General features: G+C 47.7%; 1 protein-coding gene across 1 annotated transcript; it reads left to right on the top strand.

Annotated features, from left to right (window-relative positions):
- The first annotated feature begins 23,350 nt into the window (after positions 1–23,350).
- On the top strand, positions 23,351–26,675 carry LOC124703672 (disease resistance protein RGA5-like). The gene is made up of 2 exons (XM_047235897.1): positions 23,351–24,153; positions 24,734–26,675. The coding sequence occupies exons 1-2, from the start codon at positions 23,351–23,353 to the stop codon at positions 26,673–26,675; spliced, it is 2,745 nt and encodes a 914-aa protein (XP_047091853.1).
- The last annotated feature ends 990 nt before the right edge of the window (positions 26,676–27,665 follow it).

The following is a 27,665-nucleotide window of genomic DNA, read 5'->3' as shown; positions in this document are numbered from 1 at the left end:
CCCTCACGAGTATCGGTACTTGCAACCTTGGCTTCGGCACGGTGATGTTCATCGTTGGCTGGTCCCTCGCGGCAACAAAGTTTGAGCTGAAGTATGTTGGCGAATGAAAAGCTAGTTTGACCGTATACGATTAGGCGTTTCCAGTACTAGTATGTTGAAGATGTCAAGAATCAAAGACTGTTTATGTATCAATTAACAAGTCATGTTAGAGCATGTACATCGCAGGCTAAGGACGAGCGCCAGGATGAAAATCCTGGCTGAATTGCGGTTGCGGGCTTCCTTTCCTAGCGTCCGTCTAGCGTCGCCGCTCGGTTTTGCGTCGGGCGCTTCCACCAGAATACACGCGCGGAGACCATGCGTAGCTAGAGGAATCTGGATTTAAGCGTCAATCAGCTATCGGTTGCATTGGGAGGCAGCGGCGCTTAGCTATCTGAGCTTTTTAATGAAATTATTTCATTATTCTTTTCCCTGAAGCGACTGTAGAAGCGCTTTGGATTGAAGATGCTAGGGCAGAGCCCTGCTCCGGTGCTCCTCCCCAAGCCAAGTTGAGGGGTTATATTTAAGTTTTGTTTTCCTATTTTAGGCCCCGCGAAATTTATATCTAGCAAATATATATCCGTCCCATTTGTATATATACGGTATTTATACGTCGTGTTAGAAAAAAAGAGGTCTGTGACCAGGACATCTTGCCTAACTACCGTCTCACGTTGTGCATGTGTGGTTTTGAAACCTGCTGGCTGCGTACGCATCTGCTGAAATCTGACGACGGCATCGCCGAACAACGAAATCTCTACGCCAACAAGGATCCAGCTAATTAAGGGCGCTACACGGCCGTCTCGGCCATCGCCGGTTATATCGTAGCCGCTTTAGATCCGCCAGTCCATCGACGGAGGGTACCCTCGTACAAGACAACGCGGGCCATACGGACGATTATAGGTTGTACGTACATGTCAGGCCCCACTTACATAGGGGTATGGAAAAATCTTCACCGTTATCGTTTTTTTTATTGCCAAAAATTTTCTAGGGGGGAGCACCGGAGCAGAAGGCCTTAGGGCATCTCCAGGGGCGCGACGCAAACGGACGCTGAGCGACCGTTTGTGTCCGCCGTGACCGAAAATGCGTTGTGCACCACCTCCAGCGGCGCGACGCAAAGTGACCGGGCCGTCCGCAGAGACGCAAACCTGGCCCAAATATGTGTCAGGTTTGCGTCTCGGCGGACGCTGCGCGGACGTGCAAAGTGTCCGCTCGGTCCTCGCACGGGCCCGCCTGGCAGCGGCACAACTGCTTCGTCTTCGGGCATTACTTCCGGCGGCGCGCTGCAGCCTTCGCAGGGCCGCGTTAATGATGTGCCTCGGCTTTCGCGAGCGTGCGCAGCTAGTAGACGTTGCACTGGCAGGCCATTGAAGGCGATATGGCGTCGGAGCCTTTTAAATGGACGTTGTCGGCGTCCATTTCGACGACCAAACCATTGCCAAATCCCACAGTATCCACCCCACCGACGCCATGGGAAAGAAATGCTGGCCGTTCCGCAAGACGAAGAACGACCAGGAGGCAAGCGGCTCGCGTTCCGGCAAGAAGGCAAGGGTCGGTCGGTACGTCCGCGTTGAGCTCGCGCGGCAGCTATGGGAGGAAAACCGGCCTATGCCATGGCCGGACGCGAACTTGCCGGGAGGGGGCTGGTACCTGAACTCGCGGCGCGTGCCGGTCCCCCCCGTGCCGCGCGAGGTCCGAGAGCGGCGGGACGAGGTGCGCCGCCGCCGAGCGATCTTGCCGCCGGATCTGCGGGAGGATGAGGCGTACGCGCTGAACTCCTACCACTGGATTTCATTCGTGACGTGGGAGTTCGACGCGCGCCGCCGCGCTGGCTACCTCGGCGACGTGGACTTCTTCGACCGAGAGATCGCCGCAGAAGAAGAAGAGAACGACCAGGAGGACGCGGACGACGAGGAGGACGCGGACGAGGACGTCGACATGGTCGACTACGACCACGACGACGGCGGGCCGGCGTGGGATCCGGAGACCCAGCCGCCGGACCTTTCCGAGGATGAGGCCATTGCCATGGCACTGGCCAACAGCGCGCAGGACGAGCTCAACGAGCTCGCTTTGTGGGAGGGGCTCGCAATCCAGCTGCGGGAGTCAGCGCTCGCGCAGGGGAGGCCGGTGAATCCTCCAGCTACGCCGACGCGTTCCAACGACCGCGCTCCACCTGCTGCTCCGGCGTGGGATCCCTGGCCACAGCCTCCTGCCCATGCGGCGGTACCTCCTCCACCGCCGGCGTACGAGCTTCCATGGCCGACGTCGGAGTTCATTAACCTCGTCAGCGACGACGACCAGTAGGCAGCACCAACTTTTAGCACACCTTCATGGCTTTTTTATGTTTTTTTAAACGTAAATTATGAATGAAAAAAAAAATTATGAGTCGCGCCGCTGGAGCCACCCCCCGGTGCAAACGGACGCCCGGACGATTTCGACCATTTCGGCCGACGCAAACGGACACGACGCGTCCGTTTCGACGTCCGAAATGCGTCGCGCCGCTGGAGATGCCCTTAGGTCAACTGTCCTAACTGTTTAGGAAGTTTGGAAATTCATCGCCTCAGGTTAGGCATGAAGGGGGACTTCGGATTTAATTTTCCCATTTACCAACTGCACCGGCTGCGCATCATCCTTCCACCCCGACTAGATCCGCAAGCCCCTTTGAGAAACTGGACAAGGATAACATAATTATACCAAGCACAAGTCCTTATTCCTCTCCTGCAATCTAGCTAAGGTAAAAAAAAGATATTATGCATTGACTACATATAAATATATCAATACAAAACCACGACCCACCCGAGTCGCTCCCGAAAAACCAAACCGTTTCCTCCCTCGGGGGACCCCGCCGCCGCCTCAAGGCCGCCCTCCGCCGCCCTCCAGGCCGTCGCTGCTGCCCTCACCGGCAGCGGTGGTGGCACCCACCCGATGGTGGGCAGGGGAGGCGCGCCCTGGAGGTCTCTCATGGGAGGAGGTGGGAGATCGGTTCGGGGGCGCAGGGCCGCGCGGCTGCCCCATGGCCGTCGCTTGAGGTCTCCGGTGGGAGGCGTTGAGGGGGAGGGGTGAGGCGTCCATGGCGGCGCCCTGACCTGCGAGATCTGGTGGATGGCTGCGGCCCGATCCAGTGATCGTGGGGTTAGTCCAGTCCTGCACTGGATCCCCTTTTCTTCCTCTTCAGCCTTTGCTGCATCGGAGTTGATCAGCGGTGTGGGGACCATCTGATCTTGCGAATAATGGCGGTGGTCCTTGGATTTCTTCTCGCGCCAAGATGCATATATGTTGGTGCCTATCCTCATCGATCTGGCGGATGTGTCGTGTTCCGGATGGCTCCGCCGGCGCTCCATTGGGCGATTCAAGCCTGGAGGTTGCCGGATCGGGTGGAATTCGGTCGAGCGCACCCATGTTTTTACTCTGGCCGTTTGGTTACAGAGGGAGCGTTTCGAAGCTCTGCTGGCGGTTATTATCATGGAGCATGTTTTCGTTCCGTGGTGCTGGCGGAGAAGGACATGGAAGTCGAGATCTGTGGTCTTGCAATGGTGACTCGAGTCTGGGTGGCGAGGAGGAATTGGCTTCGTGATCGGTGCCTTTGGAGCAGCGCATGCGAGTGGGGATGACTGCACAGGAGAAGTTCAAAATCTTACCTTTCAGGGTAAAAATCCAAGGTCTGGCCTTAATTGGTTGTGTCTGGCAATGTCCTTGTTGAAGGCATTGTTTTGAGAGTGAGGATTTTCTTCAGGGTGAAAACCTAAGATCTGTGATCGGGCGACGACAGCGCTGGTGCACTGTTACCTTCTTGGAGGCGTCGCTTTTGGAGAAGCTGAACTTCTGGTGCTGTCATGGTGGTGTTAGTGCTGATATTTAAAGGATTAGATCACTGTAGCGGGGCTTTTTGTTTGGTAATTCTTCTTTCTTTTTTGGTTGTGTGCATTCGTAATGTCGCTAGGGCAGTGCGTTGTTGCAGAGGCTGGATGTAATTGATATCTCTGATATTAATATATACTCTTTGTCGAAAAAATCAATACGCAACAAAAAAAACATCCTATCTCAATCACTGAGGATTTGATGGATGAACTCAAGGGTGCAACCGTTTTCCTCCAAGCTTCAGAAGTGGATATCATCAAATCATGATGAACAATGAAGATGTACTCAAAACTGTTATTACCACTCACCTGGTCACGCATTTTGGCCTGACTAATGCCCTACCACATTTTAGTCATTGAAGAAAAACATATTAGCACCTTTTCGGAGAAAATTTGTCCTAGTTTTCTTTGACAAAATAGATCATGAGCATGCAAACTACCTAAAAAAAATTGTTGACAAATTGAGAGATAATCAGTGTCAGTTATAAGTTCTAAATGAACATTTTGACGGAAACAAGTAGAATATCTTGCAATATCATTATTGGAGCGGTAGTGGCAGTTGACCCTGCTACAATAGAGGCAATAACTAAATGGCCCAACCTTACAAATCGAACTAAACTAAGGAATTTTTTTGTGAATTATTGATCTCACAGGTCACTTCAAGAGGTTTATCAAAAACTGTCGTGTAATATGTAGACCACTAGAACTTTAATTATCAATTTAAATCAGGATGAATGTTTGATAGAAGGTCAGGATAATCTTAAGAGATATATCACTGACTTCTACAAAAAACTGTTTACCAATCCTGATCTAAATAATATTAGATTTAGTGAAGCATGAATGGAAAAGCTCAATGATGAAGAATGTGAACTGTTATTGAAAGCTTTTACAATAGAAGAACTCAAGAAAGCTGTTTTTGAAATGGCACATAATAAAGCAGCTGGTCCAGATGGTTTTAAATTTTTAATGCAGAATTCTACCAGAAAAACTGGGAATTAGTGAAGCAAGACCTCTTTGGTCTGCTTGAAGATTTCCAGAAAGGAGAACTGGATATTGCAAGATTGAACTATGGCATTATCACTTTAGTCCCAAAAGGGAATGATGCAGATAGGATTCAAAAGTACAGACCTATATGCGTCTTAAATGTGTCTTTCAAAATTATCACAAGAGTCATAGTTAATAGGCTCATTCAGGTGATTTGGAAGGTTGTACTTTTAAATCAAACTGCTTCCATTAAAGGGGGGTATATTATGGAAGGGGTTAATGTTTTGCATGAAATTCTAAATGACATACACAAAAAGAGAAAATCTGGTGTGCTTTTCAAGATTGATTTTGAAAAGGCCTTTGACAAGGTCAAATGGCCTTTCCTTTATCAATCTATGGAAGCTAAGGGTTTTCCATCCAAATGGATTGATTTGATTATGAAGACAGTAACTAGTGGTAAGGTGGAGATCAATGTTAATGGGGAGATAGGGACCTACTTTTCCACATACAAAGGAGTGAGGCAAGGTGACCCACTTTCCCCCATTCATTTTGACCTTGCTGTTGATATTCTTGCAATTCTTGTAAAGAGAGCTCAAGGGGAGGGATTACTGACTGGCCTTGGTACAAGTCTTGTGGAAGGAGGTGGGTCTATTCTGCAATATGCAGATGACACAATCCTCCTTCTTGAAGACAATCTGGACCAAGCTAGAAACTTGAAAGTGATTCTCTGTCTTTTTGAGCAAATGTCAGGGCTAAAAATCAATTTTCATAAAAGTAAGATTTATTGTCTAGGAGGGGCGACAGATAGAAAAGAAGATTTTGAAAGAATCTTCACTTGTAAATCTGGTTTGTTGCCAATGAAGTATTTGGGAGTTCCAATTAACAAAAAAAGGCTGAAAAATTCTGATTGGGAGCCTACTGAAGGGAAAATGAGAAACAAATTAGGACCTTGGCAAGGGAAAATGTTGGTGATGGGTGGGAGAGTTACTCTAATCAATTCATGTCTGACAAGTGTCCCACTTTACATGCTTTCCTTTTACAGGTTGCATGTTGGTGTGAGAGAAAAACTAGACAAGATTAGGAATAATTTTCTGTGGGATGAGACTGAAGATAAAAAAGAAATACCACTTAGTAAATTGGCAGACAGTATGTCTGCCAAAAGACCAAGGTGGCTTAGGGATTTTGGACTTAGGAAAAATGAATATTGCTCTACTAGCCAAATGGCTATGGAAGCTTTTCAATGAAGATGGTATTTGGCAAACAATCCTTAGAAAGAAATATCTCCAGAAGCAAACTCTCTGCCAGGTGATCACCAAAAATGGAGATTCACATTTTTGGCTAGGTTTGATGGAGATTAAAAAAACTTTCTGGCAGCATTGTAAAATCAGAATTGGGGATGGATAAAAACTAGTTTTTGGGAAGATCACTGGATAGGATCTTCCTGCCTGTCCAAAACCTTTCCAAGATTATTTTTGGTGTCCATGAACAGAAATGCCAAGGTTAAGGAAGTGTTTGATGTAGGTGTAGAGATGCTCAGATTTAGAAGAGCAATGGTGAGTGAACTCAGAGAACAATGGATTAATTTGAAAAAAATGCTAGAAAGAGTGACACTGAATAATGACCCTGATAGGTTGGTCTGGAAATTGACTGTCAACACCCGGATTTTTAATTCCAGATGCCTATTATGCCATACATCGCAATCCCAGAAACATTGTTGTTGCGAGACATAACAGTTGAATATTATAAGTCATCATTCATTACAAACCATAATCGTCTTACAAAAGTAGATCACATGATCCAATATTACAACAGTAGTTGATCTATTGATCAACGAACATCACAAATAGCGGAAGCGAAGTAGTAGTGGATTATCTAATCCACAGGCCAACGCTTGACGTCAGGAGTAGTCCTAGTTGTCGTAGACGTCCTGCTGTCCGTCATCTTGATACTGCTGCTCCTCTTCATAGTCTGGCCATTTGAATAGTCAGGGACAAAGCCGTGAGTACTTTTAAAGTACTCGCAAACTAATACTAGTGTAAGTACTATCAATTTTAGTAATGGGATGCTAAGCTCTAGGTTTATTTGCATAAAGCCCATTTTAGTTCATAAGCATTTAGTAAAAGACTCTTCAATTGCTAACTAACTCAAGTGGGAACATTAGTGTCATTCCCACAACTCAGTTGTGATTCAAGTCAAATTCACCATTCACCTTTCAAGTTCAAATCACAAGTCACCCTTCACATGTCACATTTTTGAAAATTGGTCTGATGACGGAACAGTATGGCCTTTCCAACCGTCCATAACCGTGGACACGGCTATTCGAATAGATTTACACTCTGCAGAGGTTGTACTCTTGTGCCACAACATTTGATTACATCCGTCAGGGATAGCCCTGAATAATTGTACGCGGATCATCAACCATAACCTTTCACTTACATATCCTAGTATAGGCACCTCTCCCCATGAGCTTGGCCTCCCAGTGAAGACAAACCATCATCCTGGAAACTGCACAGGACTTGGGCCAGACATTCACCTCATTTCACGTCATTTCACATCAGTTCACTTTCAACGGAGGCAGCCTCGGCATAAACCCTATGACGCTTGTTTAGAGGGAACCCATACTAAGACACATAAATTTCTAGTTAAGCCCTACCCATAATCAAGTATTGTGGGGGTACTAAATAATTGGAATGGTATCGCATCCGAACCCAACCATCAGTTTTTATCAAATTCATCATGTCATCCAAGTCATATTCACCTTCAAAATCTTTCAAAGTCATTTCATTTCACATGTTCCCATTTATAGTAGTCAATTTTATTTGTTAGCACTAGCAACTAGTCATGAGGGGTGCTAACTAGCTTGTAGCTCTCTAGGCTAGATTTGATACTCTTGTAGTACTCTATGTTTAGACCAAAGTTAACTATAAAAGTAAGCTTTAATAATCAAAGTAAAATCTTGTAAGAATAAAACTTGGTATGGGATCAGGAAGCATAATAGTAATAGGTGAGTGTGCCTTGCTCTGGTAGAGCTTTGCACTTTGCAAGAATATTAGTTTGCCTTAGTCGGTGTACTGATCAAAGTGGTCCTCTTCCTCCTGGTAGTAGACCTCCTCCTCTTGGTACTCTTCTGTACTAGCGTCTAAAAACGGATACGAAGTAACAATCACCAAACAAGCTTTAAGAGCTAGACTAAGAACACACAAGGTTCACACAATGCTAATCTATCATCACCACATTACTAGCATGTTGGTTGACTTTGTTTTCTTCTTAAGGAAAATAATTTCCTCTCATTACAAATATTGAATTAGGGTTTCTATTTAGTTCCTTGAGGAAATAATTTCCTCTCATTGAATCTTGTTAAGATTTAAGTTCCTCAAATAAGTAATGTATGAACCCATGTTGACCAAGGTTAACCATTCATAATCATCATTTGGGAAAATGATTTAAATGAGGTATATCACCTCATGCAATTTAACACTACCATACTCATGATTTAATATCACCAAGTAATTCAATATGAGATTGGTTATACCATGGTTACAACCTCATATTAAGTTACTTGGGACAAGATTTAAATGAGAGAAACCTCTCATAAGTTTTAAATAATAGTTTTGGACAATATCCTTGTACTAGAAATAGCCATAGAGCCCTTTATTTAAACTAGGCCATGATCACACAAAGTAACCATGTCATATTTTTTGCATAAACATGTAGTGTATGTGAAATGTGATTTATGAGAGTTGGAATCAACTCAAAAGCATTTTTGGTTGATTTTTAATAATTGCTTGAAGTTACAAAAGTCCCTGCCTTGTTATTTTTGTCACCTTAATTCTACAAGGAATCTCATGATGAGATCAGTGGGGTTGGATAGATCTTTTCTCTAGCTTTCCAACCATATGCAATTCATCAAATTTGGTTGAGCCAATTTGATTCTATTCAATTTTGAACAAAGCATCTGTAAGCAAATTGATTTAAAATAGAAATTTGAAATTCAAATTTTGGGCCCGCGTGGGAAAACTAAACGGGCCGAATTGATTTAAACGGGAGAAGTCCAGCCCACCACACGTCCAGTGATACGTCCCCGACGTATCCATAATTTCTGTCGTTCCATGCTTGTTTTATGACAATACTTACATGTTTTGCTTGCACTTTATAATTTTTTTATGCATTTTCCGGAACTAACCTATTAACAAGATGCCACAGTGCCAGTTCCTGTTTTCTGCTGTTTTTGGTTCAAGAAAGGCTGTTCGGGCAATATTCTCGGAATTCGACGAAACGAAGACCAAACCTCCTATTTTTCCCGGAAGGCTCCAGAACACCGAAGAAGAGTCGGAGAGGGGCCGCAGGGCCACCACACCATAGGGCGGCGCGGCCTGGCCTCGGGCCCGCGCCGGCTCGTGGTGGGGAGCCCCGAGTGCCCCCTGCGCCGCCTCTTCGCCTATAAAATCCCTATCGACCTAAAAACACCTGTACCACTTGACGAAACTCCGTGAAAGACTCCGGGGCGCCGCCACCATCGCGAAACTCCAATTCGGGGGACGAAGTCTCGTCCCGGCACCTGCCGGGACGGGAAAGTGCCCCCGGAAGCCATCTCCATCAACGCCATCGCCTCCATCATGCTCCGTGAGTAGTTCCCCCATGGACTACGGGTTCTAGCTGTAGCTAGTTGGTATTCTCTCCCCCATGTACTTCAATACAATGATCTCATGAGCTGCCTTACATGATTGAGATTCATCTGATGTAATCGGTGTTGTGTTTGTCGGGATCCGATGGATTGTTACATTATGATTGTCTATCTACAAAGTTTATGAAGTTATTGTTGCTGCAATCTTGTTATGCTTAATGCTTGTCACTAGGGCCCGAGTGGCATGATCTTAGATTTAAGCTCTATACTTATTGCTTAGATTGTATCTACAAGTTGTATGCACATGTCACCGTCCGGAACCAAAGGCCCCGAAGTGATAGAAATCGGGACAACCGGAGGGGATGGCGGTGATGTGAGGGACACATGTTTTCACGGAGTGTTAATGCTTTGCTCCGGTGCTCTATTAAAAGGAGTACCTTAATATCCAGTAGATTCCCTTGAGGCCCGGCTGCCACCGGCTGGTAGGACAATAGATGTTGTGCAAGTTTCTCATTGCGAGCACGTACGACTATTATTGGAAAACATGCCTACATGATTAATGATCTTGATATTCTTTCTTAATGCCTTATCAATCCTATCAATTGCCCAACTGTAATTTGTTCACCCAACACTTGTCACTTGTTATTGGAGAGTTACCACTAGTGTAGATAGCTGGGAACCCCGGTCCATCTCGCATCATCATATACTCGTTCTACATGTCATTGGAAGTAGTATCAACTATTTTCTGGTGCCATTGCTCTCATATTGCTATTACTGCTGCTGTGTTACTGTTACTACTCGCTCTCATATTACTCGCTACTTTCACATCACCCCTGTTACTAGTGCTTTTCCAGGTGCAGCTGAATTGACAACTCAGTTGTTAAGGCTTATAAGTATTCTTTACCTCCCCTTGTGTCGAATCAATAAATTTGGGTTTTACTTCCCTCGAAGACTGTTGCGATCCCCTATACTTTTGGGTCATCATCCAGCACGCGTGGGCTGCCTGACAGGGTAGGCTCCACCCGTCAGCCTCTCTTCAAACACGAAAGGGTACGGGCGGCTCTAGGACGCACGATTAGAACGAGATCCAACGGATCTCATTCATCGTCGTCGCCGGCGAGACGAGCTCACTGGCGCGGCGCAGGTGGGGGGTATGAGGCTCACCGGCGGCGCAGCGAGGGTTGGCAGTGTGCGTGGTGAAGGTGTAGACGACGACGGACCTCCTGGTACCGGTGGCGCTTCCTGGGGAGGCGCCAATCGACGACGAGCTTCTGCGGCGGGCACGGGCAGTGATGGAGCAATTGGAGGGCGGCGATGGCTAATGTCGATGGGCGAGTGGGTGACGAGGGTCAGTGATGAGAGGGGAAGGCGCTGGTGTGGTGAGTTGAGCGAGAGGAGCTCGCTATTTATAGCGGCGGATGGTGGGCAGGGTACTGCGGCAAGGTCGACCATGGCGCGGGCGTTACGGCGAGCTAGAGGGGTAGGCCAGGGCAGCGTCCTGTTCAGCGTGTCCAGGCGGTCGTCCTGGCGTCAACGGCGCGGTTGGGCGGTGCCTAAATTGGTCGGGCGGTCGGGGTGTACTGCGCGGCCGTGGCGGAAGTTGTTGTCCTCTCCAGCGACGGCGGGCGCGGGGCGGCGAATTGGGCGTGTCCGCGGGGTTCAGGGTGCAGTGGTGAAGCGCTGGGCGAGAGAGGGGGCCCGGGGGTGGCGCGAGGCGTCGAGGCGACGCGTGCCCGTGGCGTGCTCCGCCGTGCACACGACGAAGTGGTCGTGTACGTCCTGGCGTACTGGACGCCGTGGGCGCGTGCTTGTCTGGGCCATGTCGGGCTCTCCTCGACCAATGGCGGGTACCGGTGGATTCAGGGGATCCAGGAGATGCAGAATGGCATGGTGGCCAGGGTTTGCGGTGAGAGAAAAGAGGGGGCAAAGGACATGGTGAGCATGGCTGGCATGGTCTTGGCATGGCCATCTCTAGCCCTTGCTAGGGCTTCTGTGCATGGGTTTGGTTGAGAGGGGACCAGGGGACATGTGTGAAGCAAGTGGTAACCAATTGAGCAAACACTATTTGAAATAGTGAAATTGGATTTGGTTGGATTTTGCTCACAAAGTGTTTGTTGTATTGGCCGCATGAAATGTAATTTGAAAATTTTGAATGATATTTGTTGGAGTTGCTTCATGTGATCAAAGTCACACAATGGTGGTGGTGGTGTTCAAAATTAAAAAGATTTGTGAAATTTCAAAATAGGTATGAACTAGAATCTGTTAAAAAGTTCCAACTTTGATTGAGCATAACTTTTGTTCTAAGATGAATTTGCAGGGGTGGTCTTTACCAAAGTTGTTAACCTTGATGTGGTCTTGGATGAGGTGCAACGAGTTGGACTTGTTTGGTTTGAAAATCTCTTAAGACAGAGGCTCAAAGTAGGCATCAGGATAAAAATGGCAGATTTGACCATTAGTGCATGTGAGCAAAATTTGATTTCAAATTTGATTTGATTTGAGTTTCTTTTATTACAAAAGTGTTTATAAGTGTTTAGTAACCATCTCCAACCAATGGTGCAAGCCAAAATGTTCTAGGTTGAAGATTTGCAAAAATGGCTATAGCCTCATATGTGAAGAATTGCATTTTTCTTATTTTCTCCTTTTCTATTTCTTTACTCCACTTAGGCAAGGTCTAGGGTTTATTTGGTGTTAGATTGAGTTTGTCAAAGGTTTCAAACCATTTGGGTAAGGTATGAGGGCATAGGTCAAAATTTGTCATTATGGCTATGTGCCACATGTGCCTCTATGCATAATTTGTTTTATTTTTGTTTCACCTTAGATTTAGTTGGTAGGTGATAGGTTGGTTTGTTGAGGTTCTTCAAGCCATCTAAACAAGATAGCTCATGGCAGGATTGATTATTTGCAAAGATAGTTATTTGCTCTCATATGCTTTTTCTCTTATTTTGTTTTCTTTTCTATTTGTTTCTCATTGATGTTGAAAAGCGTAGGGTTTAGGGTTTAAGCACGGAGAGAAGGGATGGAGGAGGAAGGAAAGAAGAAGCTGGCATGAAGCAGAAGCAGAAGTTTGGCTGTGAGGTTGTGCTTCTTTGCTCGATGTATGTTTGTTGTATTCCCAACTCTTCCTCTTCTTTTCTGCTGTTTCAAGTGAATCTGGGTTTATATCTCAATCTTTGTCGGTATGTAAAACCTTAAGCGTGTGTCTGTGGGGTGTGTGGTGGTTTGGTCTGTGGTCTTTGTAGAAACAAATCCTGGTTTCCTTAATGAAATCAGGGAGAAAATCCCTTTTATCTAAAAAAAATATCTAGACCACTATATCATTCCCTCGGGAGAAATGCATTCCTCTAGATTAATATTGAGGAGGAAGCTTTTTTAGCAACTGAAATAATGCATGAACCAAGCACCAGTTCTAGCACTACCTTATTGCACTCTAGCCTTTCACACTTGAAGCATACGCATTAGGCTATGTCATTGGGGTGATTATTTTTTTTGCGGCGAATATTGGGGTGATTCTTATGTTGAAAGGCAGACCAATTTCATTTTTCAGAAAATCAATTTTAACTAAGGCACCTACATTGCCGATAAGGCCCGTGACTTAATTCGTCTAAAACAATACTTTGTGACGCGTCGGAACCGGTACTATGCATGATTTAATGTTTTCATCAAAATCCACGGAATAACGATCCTAAGACACACACATAACGTGCATGTCAAAACATCCACGTGGTGCTCGTGGAATTTCTCACATGTAGTTATGTCACAATAGTTCATGATAGAACCCACAAGAAACATCTATACAATGAGAATTACAATGAGCCAAATTTAACAAATGAATAGGGTACAAATATACAAATCACAAAGAAAGCGAAATAGCATCTGAGTAAGGATAAAAATACAAATCGGGTCTAAGGTCTGAAGATAAATGATGGCGGCCATAACCCTGCCCAGGCCAAATCAGAAAGGTAACCTTAATAACGTCGTTGATCGCATACCTGTTAAAAATCTGGCCAATGGGTGTCAAAAGGAGGAAAAAACAGTGAGTACTAAAGCACATACTCGCGAGACATAGAATTCAGCTCGTCTACAAAGATATGGTGGAGTTTGGCAGCAATAAAGCACGCACTAGAAACCAATAGATACGCGCGATAACATTAGTATATTAGAGAAGGTAAGACCTAAGAGAGTGCATAAGGAACCAACTAAATATTGCAACAAACATAACTCAATCGATACATCACCCCTTTCGCACGCAACATGGAAGCAAGCGCAAAGGCACTCACACTGTTGGCAATTTTATAAGTTATTATTGTAGTTATGATATCTTACTAAACAATCGGGGTGCAAGCGCAAAGGCCTTGTGTTACTTAGGTGAAGTTTGTTTATCATTGATTCATACAATTTTCAAGTTTTCTATAATCGCATAGACAGCTTTCCAAATTAAATTAGCCATGCACGGGTGTTGTGGGACTACCGGCAACCGGGGTGCCACGTCCCTTAGGTTGCTGAGCACAATGGACTAACAATCACTCATGGAGAAAACCCTGGAGTGAGGCTCCGCGAGGGCCGAGCCCTTGCGGGACACAAGGCACATCTCCAAGAGAAGCTTCGAGAGGCTTCGAGTCGAAGAGGCCTCGGATGCCGACCACATGGGCCCCACCCGAGAAGAGCATCCAAGGCTATCTTCCCGAAGGCATACAACAAAGCTACAATATAAGCCGGACAGGCACCGCGCACGTCATGGCTGAACTCAAAAGCTCCATCCCGAGGAGGCGAGATGCTTTTGCCTCTTTGGTGCTAAAGCGAGCTTGACAAGGACCGAGGCGCCAAGACCATGTCCTTTCCACTTCGGTGCATGGTTGGGTGGTCGGCACAAACGAACACAAGAGGCATCATCAATGACCTCAGCACCTGCCATGGACCGACACTTTAATCGACCATGGACTAGGTCTATCTTGTAAAGGGCGAGGGCATTTCCCTCCCTCAGTTTGGAGATGTGGGAACCCTTCCCCCTCAAGATATTTTGGGGGGAAGAGGACCAGCTCCTCTATATAAGGGCTAGCCTTGCTAGCGTAGAGGGGGACGATCCAGAGCAATCTCAACCCTAGACACTTGTACGGTCATCTTCTCCATAGAGACTAGCAATAAAACCACCAAAGCAGGACATAGGGGTTTTACCTCTCCGAGGGCCCTGGACCTGGGTAATTGTCCTGTCCATCTATGCAGTGCCACCGCCGGGAAGGCGCCAACGTGATCTTGAGTCCCCTGTGTTCGAACCTCTCGGGTTCGATGATACCAGTGTTCCTTAGCAGACACGAATCTCCGGCATTTGGCGCGACAAGTAGGGGACTCAGTATGTCGTCGTTCTTCTCCGTCAGCTTCGTCGACATGGCGGGCAGGTTGAGACTCGCGACGAGCGCGCGTGTCGTCGTGCGGCTAGCCACGCTCGCTCCGGGCCTGCTTGTTGTCGGGCTCCTACCGCCTCTGAACTCGCTGGGCTCGACGCCCCGGGGGCTCCTGAGCCGCCCGAGCGTCGTGCTCCTGAGGAGCCGGAGCCATGGACCGATGACGAGGAAGGTTTGTCCTTCCACCCGTCGGGGGAGCCTCAACCTCCCTCGACGCGAGGTCCCACGTCCTTCGTCATCTCCGAGCCCAACGCCCCCGAGCAGTTTACGGAGGAGGTTCGCCTCCTCCTAGCTCAGGAGTTGCTGAACCACCCACCATCTGATGCCGGGCGGGACGGTTGGGATACGCGCATCACCGAGCTGTTGAACGGGCGCGCCAGACGCCATGCTCGGAATATTCCTCCGTCGCTCGCTCAGCAAGCGCCGCGAGAACCCTCGCGCGTGGCATCGTCCCCACATGTCGCCGAGCCCAGCTGCCAGATCATCCTGAGGATACCCGAGGAGGCCCGTGTTGGGTTCGAGCGACAACCCGAACGACCACACGAGCGCCAAGCAAGGGTCCTCCGGGAGATTGCAGCGGCGGGTCAAGGCAACCGCACTGCTGGGACACCCATCTTCATGGGGGCCTGCATCGCCTAAACCATGGAGCTCTGCCGCATCTCGCGGCCGCTCAAGTTTTGGCCAGACCTACCGGCTTGCTATGACAGCCACGGGGACCCTACGGAGTTCCTACAACTGTACATTGTGAGCATCGAGGCTGCAGGGGAGACCAGAAGGTTCTGGCCAATTGGTTCCCTATGGCACTCAAGGACATTGCCCGCTCCTGGCTCATGAACCTCCCAGAGGAGTCCGTCTCCTCCCGGGAGGACCTTTGCCAGCAGTTCGTGGCCAACTTCAAGCCTACTACAAACCATCACTCCAAGTTCAATGACTTGCACCAGATTCGCCAGGAAAAGGGCGAAATGATGTATCAGTTAATGCAGCGCTTGAGCCAAGTGAGGAACAAGGTACCCAGGATTTCTCAAGCCAACATCGTCTCAGCCTTCACCGAACGTGTCACAGATTTGCGAATGAGGGAAATCTCGCCATGCATGATGAGCTTGAGTCCACAACAGGGCTCTTCGCCATGGCCGACAAATGTGCCAAAGCGGAGGCGGACGGCTGTTCGTTCGGGGTCACCTAGAAGCCCGTAACACGCCATCCTCCTCCAAAGGAAAGAGCTTCTCAAAGGACGCCAAGTGCAAGACTGTTGCGGTCTTGGCTGCTGAACCTCACTAGAAGTTTCAGCGTGGGGCGAAGGGGGAGAAAGCAGGAGCCATGGGCGCCCATTCTGTACCTATCACCGCAAATTTGGCCACTACACCGACAACTGCAATGAGATCCAGAAGATCCATGAGGAGCGGGGCAGTCAGAGAAGGGGGAAGCGTTCTGATGGGCACGGTGGTGGACGTGGGGGATGTCATGGCAGCGGAAGCTGGAGCAGCGACCGGAGCAGGGGCAACAACCAGGCGAATGCCGCCCAGCCATGCCTCGACGATGGGAGAGACCATGTCGAGGATGGCACTGGGGAATACCAGGAGCCGAAGGGCACTGTCTACTGCATCCTCGGTGGGGCTCAGGCCCCAACCTCTGCGAGGCATTTCAAGCAACTCGTCCGAGAGGTTGCAGTCGCTCGCCCAGGTTTGAACCCTGTCAAGCTCAAATGATCACAGTTCCATGTTTATTTTAGCTTAGAGGACCACCCTAAGTCCGTCAGGACAGTAGGGGCCATTACCCTCATGTACACTCCCATCATCAACAACATTTATGTCGCCAAGACTATGATTGACGGAGGAGTCGGGATGAGTGTTCTGTCGCTGAAAACTTTTGAGAAGATACTAATATCTTATGATCGACTGAAGCCCACAATGCCGCTCGGGAGTCACTAACGGATCCACCGTGCCCATTGGCCAAGTGCGAATCCCTCTCACATTTGGTTCCCGTACCAACTATCGTACAGAGCTCATCGACTTCGACATCGCGCACAGCGGGCTGCAGTGGTGAGACCATCACTTTCTGCTGCGACGAGAGGGATGCGGTGAACTACATTGATCATGCTTACCAAGAGGCCGCTACGGCATTCCTGGTCAAAAAGGATGTCATGGAACAACTCGGGGCTGTGAGAGGAAGAAGTAGATGCTTTCTTAGGAGCGTGCCAGAGCAAACAGGGCGTCACATGTCGCTACCATCGCCGAGGCAATGGCAACAGCTACCCTCGGCGAGGACCGGCTGGGAAATCTCCAAGGGGCCGTGGGGTCGGGGGCTCAGACCACTCTGAAAAGCAATTCCTCCAAATAGTAAGGCGCGCTCCACGCCTCCATGAAGAAATTCCCAGACATGGCTCACCATACACCATCGAGGGTGCTGGAGTTCAACAGAGAGGTGATCGAGCCCCGTCCCAAGGAAGGAAGCAGAGTGAAGTACTCACCGCACAAGCCCAACAGAGCAGAGAAGCCACCCAGGCCCCAGGATAATTACGAAGGCAGAGCAAGGATGTCAGTCGAATGACCTACGCGCAGCGATCGCATGGCATCGGGAGACTGCCACGCTGGAGCCAGGAGCTCCTCCGATAGATCTCCTTCGGTCCTTCTGGCACCTTGCAGCCGACAGGGAGCTATAGCCCTCCAAGAAGAAATCCCAAAGGCAATCGCCAGCAGCAGGTTTTTTGCTTTTTGAAGATGGCGGCTCTACTCTCACACCTTGAAGCAAATTCTCTAAGAGTCACTGATTCAGCCACGACATCATATATTGGGATTTTTTCGGATCTTTCTCAACGCGCACCTACGCCGATTGGAATAAAATACTCTAGACTTCATTTCCGAGGAATTCAAAAACTTGTCACAAAGCGTTCCCTGAGTTCTCGATTGTGTGCGTCGCGCGAGCGGGGTCTAGGCACTATGCCTTAGTCGGGGTAACCCAACAGTCCTACAGTTGGGTACCAAGTTCTGGCAGCGGGGTCGCTACCCCCACTAAGCCACCTCACCAAGTCACTTGGTGTCTGATCTTCTCGAATGACAAAACATCCGAGAAACACATCACACAAGCAAAACATCACCCATAACCTTACGGTTACCTCCCCGAGGAACCAACAAGGAGCGCGGTAAAGCCTAAGAACACTACAAGAAATGTGTTAACTAGTGACCTTCTTTCAGCCACCATAGATAAACAGGTCATAACTCTATGACCATTTCACAGCAAATGGTCATAGGCCGTTTAGGAGGATCCAAACCCCAAATATTCAGGACCATTTTGGTCATAAAGGTCATGATTTTTCATACCCTAATTGGTCATAGAGGAGACAATATAATTTCTTTTTTCTGGTATTTGATTTTTTTCATTTGTTTACCTCGTTCATTTGAAATATTGGTTATTTACTGTAATATTGAAAGAAACTGAAACCTGTCAGCTTTTGATTTATGAGAATTTGTATAAAATAGAATACTGATGTGTGGAACCAGTCCGAAATTTACAACATCCGTTTAGGCCTAGTAACTGACATTGACAACAAGGATCCATCTATCATGTGAGGCTGTTGTAAATTGAAAATAAAATAACGAAAATGTTGGCCAAAAAGATGCAAGTGCCCAAATATATTGGCTAAAGTTTTGGGCTTGGCCCACTAAACTAATGGACTGTAAAAGACAACGCTGAGATAGGGAAAAGGCTGAAATTGTTGGGCTCGGTCCATGTAGACGCCAAACTGGACTGGGCTGATTTTGGTCCACAACCATTTGGTTTGGTCGCAGTTTTGCCACGTAGATCTTGCCACGTCGGATCTGATGGGGACACAACAGATTGCCCGCGACCAAAAATTTGGTCATAGAATCTATGACCAATTATCCTAGTCACAGATCTCTACGACCATTCAAAAAGAAAGGTTGTTGTGAGATGTCAGTGACGCTCAACTGGCGACCAACAGTTTTTGGTCATAGCGTGGTCATAAATGGCGCATAATGACCTTTCGGTGACCAATATGGAGGGTCGCGAGTTAACATATTTCTTGTAGTGGAAGCAGGTCTACGGTTACCTCCCCGAGGAACCAACAGAATCCGCTGACAGGATACCTTCTTATACATGTGCAAACCTTACGGTTGCCTCCCCGAGGTACTTACAAGGAAACACATCAGAGCCTACATGTGAATCTTATGTTACCTCCCTGAGGAGCCATCAAGAGAATGCATACAGGACGCCCCCCACATGCAAACCTTACAGTTACCTCCTTGAGGGACTGACAAGGAGTCACGTCAGAGCCTACATGTAAAGTCTTACTGTTACCTCCCCGAGGAACCAACAAAAACAGGCATACAGGACATCCCCCACGTGAAAACCTTACAGTCACCTCTTCGAGGGACTAACAAGGAGTCACGCCAGAGCCTACATGTAAAGTCTTACGGTTACCTCCCAGATAAACCAACTAGAACAGGCATATAAGGCACCCCCTCACGTGCGAACCTTACGGTTACCTCCCTGAGGAACCAACAAAGGAGTCACATCAGAGCCTACATGTGAAGTCTTACGGTTACCTCCTCGAGGGACCAACAAGAACATGCATACAGGACGCCCCCAACACGTGCCTGTCACGTGGAACCCGGTGCGTCAAGTCTTATGGCCGCCTCCTCGAGGGGTCAAAAATAATACGTGACAGGACGAATGCCTATGTGTCAAGCTTACGGTGTCTTCCACGAAGAACCAACAAGAAGGCACACAAAGCATTCACAAGAACCAAGTTAAAGTTCTACCCCTGCCCCGCAGGCAAAGTACAAGCTAAATAGACAATCTAGTCTAGGTTCACAGTCTAGCAATCATGACTTAAAACAAGGACGTCAAAGATAAGGGCCTCTCGACAGGCGGCAGAGCGGCTAGGCGTGTGGCGGAAGGGTAGCATCATCTCGAGGAGCTTCTCCGGGCGAGCTTGCATCCCCCTCCAAGTCACCACCCTCGGTCTCGTCCTCATCAGTGGCTCTATCTGAAGACTCTGGGGAAGGCTCGGACTCGTCTCAACGCATGTATCTCTCGAGCAGCATCGCCAGGCCCTGCTGGATGTTCTCCTCCTTCGCGACTCCACCATCTATCTTTACCAGATCCTCGGCCTTCGGTGCACTCCTCACGAGCTCCTTCAAGTCAACGGAGATCCTGAGCCGCTGGAGGTGGTAGAAGATGCGGCGCCCTGCATAGCGCAGAAGGCTGGCGCTATCATTCGCGACCAGGTCACTGATCAGAGGCTCTATCTGCACAAAGGCGGCGAACATCAGGCGGAGGAGCGTGGCCAGAGCCTTGCCATCATCACCCTCTGTCACCACGAGGGCCGGAAGCGGGTCCAGGCCAAGATGCGGGAACAAAGATTCCACGTTTGCCACCAACGCACCCAGCTCCTTGGACCTCTGGGCATTCACGGAGCGCATATGGTCAGCACGCTTTTGCCGAAGCTTCCTCGCCTTGTCAAGCTTAGTTTGTGGTTGGAAATGGATTCTTTGAGCAAGATGACCTCGTTTTCCGCTGAAGAAAGGGAGGCAGAGACCTCCTCGAGCTTCTTCTCTTGGCCCTTGGTCGTGTCCAGATTAGCCTGAAGAGAATCTTGTACCGCCTGAAAGTGAGTGCGGTTGGAATCTAGTTGAAGGGCGTGAGTGTCGAGATCCTTGGCTCTAGTCAAGGCATCGCTTTCGCGAGTCGCAGCCGCCACCTCTTTGAGCTTGACCGCCTCCAGCCTCTCAGCGACCTCTTCGTCGGCATGGTCACGCAGCTTGCGGAGGTCTTCTCGACTAGCTCCCTGAGCCTATTTGAACTCAAGCTGCTCCTTGCGGAACAGCTTCCGCCCCAAGGCTAGAGCCTGGCTTTCGACAACCAGGTTGCCGACGCACTCGTCAAGGGTCCATTGGAAGGCGGCCCGTGCTGCCGCTATGCGCCGCTGCAGGTCAGAAGGAGGCGCAGGAAACACGGAGCCAACGTCGACGCTCTCCTCGCCGGTGACTGGGGACCCATGCGAGCGGCGACCTGTCTCCTGTCCGCCCTGGTGGCCACCCAGAGGAGAGGTTCCAGGCACGACCGAAGTGGCGACGGGTTTATCAGATTATAAGATAACCCATGGAGTTTGTAAACACTCCCCGATATAGTGAACTTTAGCTTTTTTCGATAAAGAGCATATATTAATATCATGGAGATACCAATTACACCCAGACTCTGCAACAACATCATACCCTAATTGCATAAAAGATGCACACAGCCAAACAAGAGAAAAGAATTACAAAAAAGAAAGGTCCCACTACAGAGGTCCATAACTTGAAACAACAACACTGACACCACCAAGACAACACCAGAAGATCAGCTTCTCCATAAGCGATGCCTCCAAGAAGGAAACAGTGCACAAACGCTGTCGTCGCCCGATCATAGATCTTAGATTTTCACCCTGAAGAAAGTCATCTCTCTCAAAACAATGCCTTCAACAATAACATTGCCAGGCACAACCAATTAAGGCCAGACCTTGGATTTTCACCCTGAAAGATAAGACTCTGAACTTCTCTTGTGCAGCCGCCCCCACATACCCAGTCGATGTTTCAAGTCACGAAGCACTAATCCAACTCCACCTCACCACCAAGATCCGACCATCATAGTTGTTCCACCGATCTCGGCTTGATAACCTTCTCTGCTAACACCATGGAAACAAAACGAACTACATGATATTAACAGCCAGCCAAGCTTCCAAGCGCTCCCTCTGAAACCAAACAGCCAGATAAAAACATGGGTGTGCACGACCGAAACCACTCAATCCAGCAATCTTCAGGCATTACTCGCACAATGAATTTCGCCGACAGGGCCTTCCGGAACACGTCAATCCACCCAGACTGGAGGGAACAACATCTGATAGATCTTCAAACTTGGTGCGAGAAGAATCCTAGAACCGCCATCTTTACTCCTCGATGCGTAATAAACGGACCACGCGCCGCCATCCGCCGCCCAACGACGACGAAGGAGGTTCAGAAAATCATCGCCTCGCTAAGCCGACGCCGCCAAGCCCATGGAAACTTTAAAGAAGAACCGGCGGCGCTGCCCATGGTCGCCCGAACAAATTGGCCAAGACCGTCCTCGCAGCAGGCCATAGAAGGCGTAGCAAGCGGCTAGGCAGTACGGCTCCGAAGATCGGCTCGGCACGGTAAGCATCACCCAACGTGAGGCCACCACCGTGGTCGTGCACAGCACCCCAACGCCACACAAACACACGCTCCGCCACGCCGCCCATCTCGGGCCCGGATGGGCCGCCCCGCCCGCCGCCACCTGCAGCCGCGCCAGACCCGCGCCGCCGCAGTTCGCCGCTCCCAGTCGCCCTTGCGCTGCGCTGCATCGCCTAAGCAGCCGCACCAGCGAGCGCCACCACCACCACCCGCCCGGAGCCGCCGCCCCGGCTTCCGATCACCGCCGCCCGCAGCGACCAGAGGACCCCCGCCACCCTTTGGGGACGGGGCCCGCCGCCACCGCGGCAAGGGCCGGCGGCAGCAGCGGCAGGGAGGAGGCGACCGGCGGCGGTTGGGCGCTGGGGTTTTTCCCCGAGTCGCCAGAGGAGGGCGACGCGGGGGACGCGGACGAAGACTTTCGCTGGCTGGCGCATTTCCTTTTGTGTTGGAGGAGTTTTCCCAATTAAAATCTTGAGTCTCCTTTGAGATTTATTATTCGTTCTTCATAATTTGCTTGTCACGGTACAATACTTAGGGGCGGATCTGCCTCTATGGCATTAGGTTTAGGTAAATTGGTTAATCCTATTCAAAATTAGTTTATTTTAGCACTAACCGATGAATTAAACCTATAGTATGGCTGAGATGACCCACTGTATGATCATACTAATGACCAAATGGTAAATAATCTTGGCTCGGCCCTTGGCTCCGCTTCTGCTTCCTTTGCATCATCGTCTGAATATTAAGAAGTTCTACGAAATGCAAAGGAAACTTCCTAAGACATCGACATTTGAGCTCAAAGACACTAAACTACTTTAAATGAGACAATATATTCCAAACCATGGCATTGTATACTCCTGAAGTCAATCAATCACTCTTTAGTTAGTCCTTGTCAGGTTGGCAAGCTCATCCATGCCAACCACCCTTTTGTTCGTTTTTTTCTGAACACATATGTTGTTTTGCGCCACTTGAATCGTTGGCTGGCGGATTAAATAGCAATTGTTTTTGCTAGTCTCGAGAATGCTTAATTAAATGGATTTCTAGTGGACTGATCAACCACTCATTATGAAAGATAGAAAACCTATAGACAACGGTGATTTCATCGTCGCTTCTAAAACCAGAAATTTATTAACTTGAAGCTAGACATAGACCATAAAGACATCAAGTGCATCCCGAAAGCATTAGGGACGCAAGTATGAGGATATCATAAGAGCTGAAATCAAGAGGGCACCACTGAGTGAAGGGGAAGAGATGGCCCTGTCAACCATAGCGGCGAGTGTTTCCACAGGTGTGATGAACTCACTTCTTAAGAAGCTCACCATGTTGCTGGGAGATGAGTACCACAAGCTGAAAGGCGTGAGGAATAAGGTACTGTCCCTTCATGACGAGTTCACTAGTATGAATGGTCTTCTTGTGAGCCTCGCAGAGATGGAGGAGCTTAATGGTCAGGCCAAAGCTTGGAGGGACCAAGTGAGGGAGATGTCGTATGATATTGAAGACTGCATCGATGACTTCATGCATGACCTTGAAGAAAAAGGTGCAACCACTGGGTTTCTCAAGAAGACTGCCGAACGCCTTAAGAAGCTCAAGATGCGCCATCAGATCGCCAATAAGATCGAGGGGATTGAGGCTCGTATACTTGAAGTGCATGAGCGGCGCATGAGGTACAAGCTTGATGAGTACATCCCTCCCGTGTCCAGTATTGTCCGTGTTGATCCACGAGCACTCGCCATTTTTGCGGAACCGACTGGTCTTGTGGGCATTGATGGCCCCAGAGATGAGCTTGTTGAGTTGTTGATGGATCAAGATAGAGAGCTGAAGGTGGTTTCTATAGTGGGATTTGGAGGTCTAGGAAAGACCACACTTGGGAGTCATGTGCTCCGCAAGATCCAAGGGCAATTTAATTGTCATGCATTTGTATCAGTATCTCTAAAGCCTGATGTACCAAGGCTTCTTCGGAGCTTATTATGGAAGCTTAATGGACAACAATTGTCCCAAAGTTGCAACTTGGATGATGTGATCAGAAATATCCGAGAATATTTATTAAATAAGAGGTAATTCTACATATTCTGTGTATTCTATCATAGCAATTTTAAACTCTGTGATGTTGTTACTAAATATTAGCAACTAATATTGTCATTCACCCGCACTAAAGTTTTTTTATTCTAGAAACATTTTGTATAATGAAAGAAGTTTTGTATTGGCTGATCTAATTCTGCTTATAGCTCAAATCGCCTTGAAACATGCCAAACTCATTGGTACTACTGTAAACATTAATTTGATATCTCACTCTCAATACAGAGGCTAAGTTCGTTAGATGTTAAGCCTTTTTTCGATAAAAAGAATATATTAATATCAAGAAGATAACAATTACACCCGGTCTCTGCAACTACGCACTACCCTAATGGTAATACGGATGCACCCAGCTAAAAAATAAAAAATAAAACTAAGAAAAAAGTCCCGCTAGACCTAAAATATTTCCAGACCTACGTTCGTTAGACGTTAAGCCTAAGCTGACAAATATTTCGTCTCTCCAATGACAATATGCCAATATTTACCGTTTTACTTTACTTTTTACAATATCGCACTATTAACTGAGCGCTATGTGTTCTCAATCTGATGTAAAATTTGCAGGTACTTCATTATAATTGATGACATATGGGATACCTCAGCATGGGAAATTATTAAATATGCTTTTCCGGGAAATAATCATGGCAGTAGAGTGCTAACAACTACAAGGATTTACTCTGTTGCTGATGCTTGTTGCTCTAAAGGCAGAGAATGTGTTTACAAGATGAAATCTCTTAATGACCAAGATTCAAGAAGACTGTTTCTTAGCAGAGTATTTGGTTTAGGAGAACCTTGCCCTGCTGAATTAGAAAAGGTTTCAACAGATATTCTGAAAAAATGTGGTGGTGTACCACTAGCTGTTATTAGTATATCAAGCCTTCTAGCTGATAAACCAAAGCAAACATTTGAGTTTGTAATGAATTATTTGGGATCCATGTTTGAAGGAAATCCTACTCTTGAACAGATGAGGCAAATTTTGGAGCTTAGCTATAGGAACCTTCCAAGCCATCTTAAGACATGCCTGCTCTACCTTGGCATGTATCCAGAGGACAACATTATAAACAGAGATGATTTGTTGAGGCAATGGATAGCTGAAGGCTTTGTGTGTACAACCCCACGGCAAGATGCAGAGGATGTTGCTATAAGCTACTTCAATGAGCTTATTAATAGAAGCATGATCCAACCTGTGAGAACTGAGTACAACTGCGAGGTGCTGTCCTGCAGACTACATGACATAATGCTAGATGTCATTAGATCCAAGATTGAAGAGGATAATTTTATTGCTATTCTTAATGATACAAAAGTTTTGTTAGCGGTGCACAGAAATATCCGGAGAGTTTCACTCCAATGTCATGGCGAGGAGTGCAGAGTGACACCGGCAATGGTGAATGGGGCATTATCAAAAGTCCGATCAGTAGTTGTTTTTGGAGGGTTCTCTTGCCCATCAACAATGGTGCTGAAAAGTGTCCGAGTTCTACATCTGGATATTGATGGAAATAAAGTGCTAGATCTGACTTGTGTGTCTGGGTTGTCTCAATTAAGATATTTTAAGGTGTTCTGCAGTTCCACCGGTGTGATGCTCAAACTACCTAGCCACATTGGTAAGCTACGGCAGTTAGAGACATTTGATCTAAGAGCATCCGTTCTGAAGCTTCCATCCGATATGGCTAGTTTGCCTCGGTTGTCACATCTCATTGTCTTCCCAAATACAGTTTTTCCTGACGGGATTTGCAGATTGAGATCTCTACGATCTGTATGGACTTTCAATTTGCACAGGAACTCGGTACAGAATGTCGAGGGCCTAGGTGAGCTGACCAACCTGAGAAAATTTGTGTTCCGTTGGACAGGAAAGGACTTGGTGGAAGGGGCGAGACGTATGGATGTCTTGCGCTGTTCTCTTGAAAGGATCTGCGGCAGCCTCAAGATCCTTTGGATGCTTCGTGCTGGTGGTGAGCCTTTGGATGGTTGGAGCACATTTTCCCCTCCACCTATCCATCTAAGAGAGATGCAGTTGTGGGGCTGTGTGTTTTCAGCGATCCCCAAGTGGTCTGCTCATCTCTGTGACCTCCAAAGCTTGGGTTTTGCAGTCAGAGGGGAAGGGTTTAATGGTGATGGTGTTGCTATTCTTGCAGGGCTGCCATCCCTTGTCTACCTCTGGTTGCAGGTAAAAGAATCTCCAGAACAAAGGGTTCACATCCCCGGCAACGGTGTGGCATTCCGAGCTCTCAAACATCTTAAGCTCGATTGTCCCGACCCGTCGTTGACCTTCGAAGCGGGTGCCATGCCCAGGCTCGAGAAGCTTGAACTACAGTTCGAGCTGATTAGTTATGAGCATGTTGGGTCAGCAGAGGGCCTATTGGATGGCATCAAGCAATTGCCTGCTCGCCTCAGAGAAATCGAGCTATGTATCTACGGTGAAGAGGAAGACCATGTTGCCGCTGCCAAGTCTTCGTTAAAGATCGCGTTGGAAAAGCATCATCCTGGCGCTGAGTTGCACATCAACTGATTCTCGTTTCCACTACCACTCCCTGCGGTGTTTAGATCTTGGTGCTGCTGTCGTGCACAATGGTTGATTAATGTTTGCTTGAACCATACTATTTATTGCTAGCAGTTTTTTTTAGAGAGAAGCAGTTGTTTAGTTATACTTGTATTCGTCCTTTTTTTTGCGAAAATACTTGTATTCGTCCTTGTGCTTAAGCTGCGGCTATTATCCACTTAGTTCGTTCTTTTCAGTATGGAAAATACTTGAAATCAGCCGACCAATCTGAGGCAAAAGATCGGTCGCCTCTTTCGCGCGCCTTTCCTCTGGTCAGCTCACGCGCATGCAATTGACTCGCTCCCTTCCCCATCCCGTGTCGTGGTAGATTGCTTTTCTGCGTCGACTGCGCTCCTGCCGGGTGGTCTGTGGCCCTGGTAGGCCATGTTCATGTCCTTTAGACTTTTCAGCCGGCTAGTACTGAGTGTAGAAAGCTAGATAGTTTTGATTAGCGAGGCATTAACCAGGCATCTAAAACCAGGCCTTTAGACTCTTCAAGTATGCGTCTCGGTTGCATTAGCCAGGCAAAGATCACGAGTATGTTTTGATTAATCCAAAACCTGTATTTGATCTTGTCAGCTATCTTCACTAATAAGCATATCAGGATATTTTATTTAGCAAATGTTTAGGATAAATTTTATCTTCAATATTGCATCTAGTTTGCTATGCACGATGTGATATGTGTACTTGATATAAGATTCAGAAACTGGATCTATATTTGTATATACGTCTCGTTGATAAGCAATGTCATCTGCTCTCTGAGGTAGCACCGTCCACAAGTTAACTACAAACCAGGTTCGTCGTGACAACGATAGACCTTATAACCAAGGGTATCCCCAGTAAGAACATATTACTTTGCTATTGCTAAGCTAAAGTTTTGATGCCTTAATCTATATCTGGATGCTTAGAAGCAAGCAATAGTTGAGACGCACAGGACACGGAACCATGAACATGACTCCA

Source organism: Lolium rigidum, chromosome 1 (assembly GCF_022539505.1).
Source record: "Lolium rigidum isolate FL_2022 chromosome 1, APGP_CSIRO_Lrig_0.1, whole genome shotgun sequence".
NCBI lineage: Eukaryota > Viridiplantae > Streptophyta > Magnoliopsida > Poales > Poaceae > Lolium > Lolium rigidum.
Note: the sequence above shows the minus strand (reverse complement) of the source record. Positions and strands in the feature narration are given on the sequence as shown.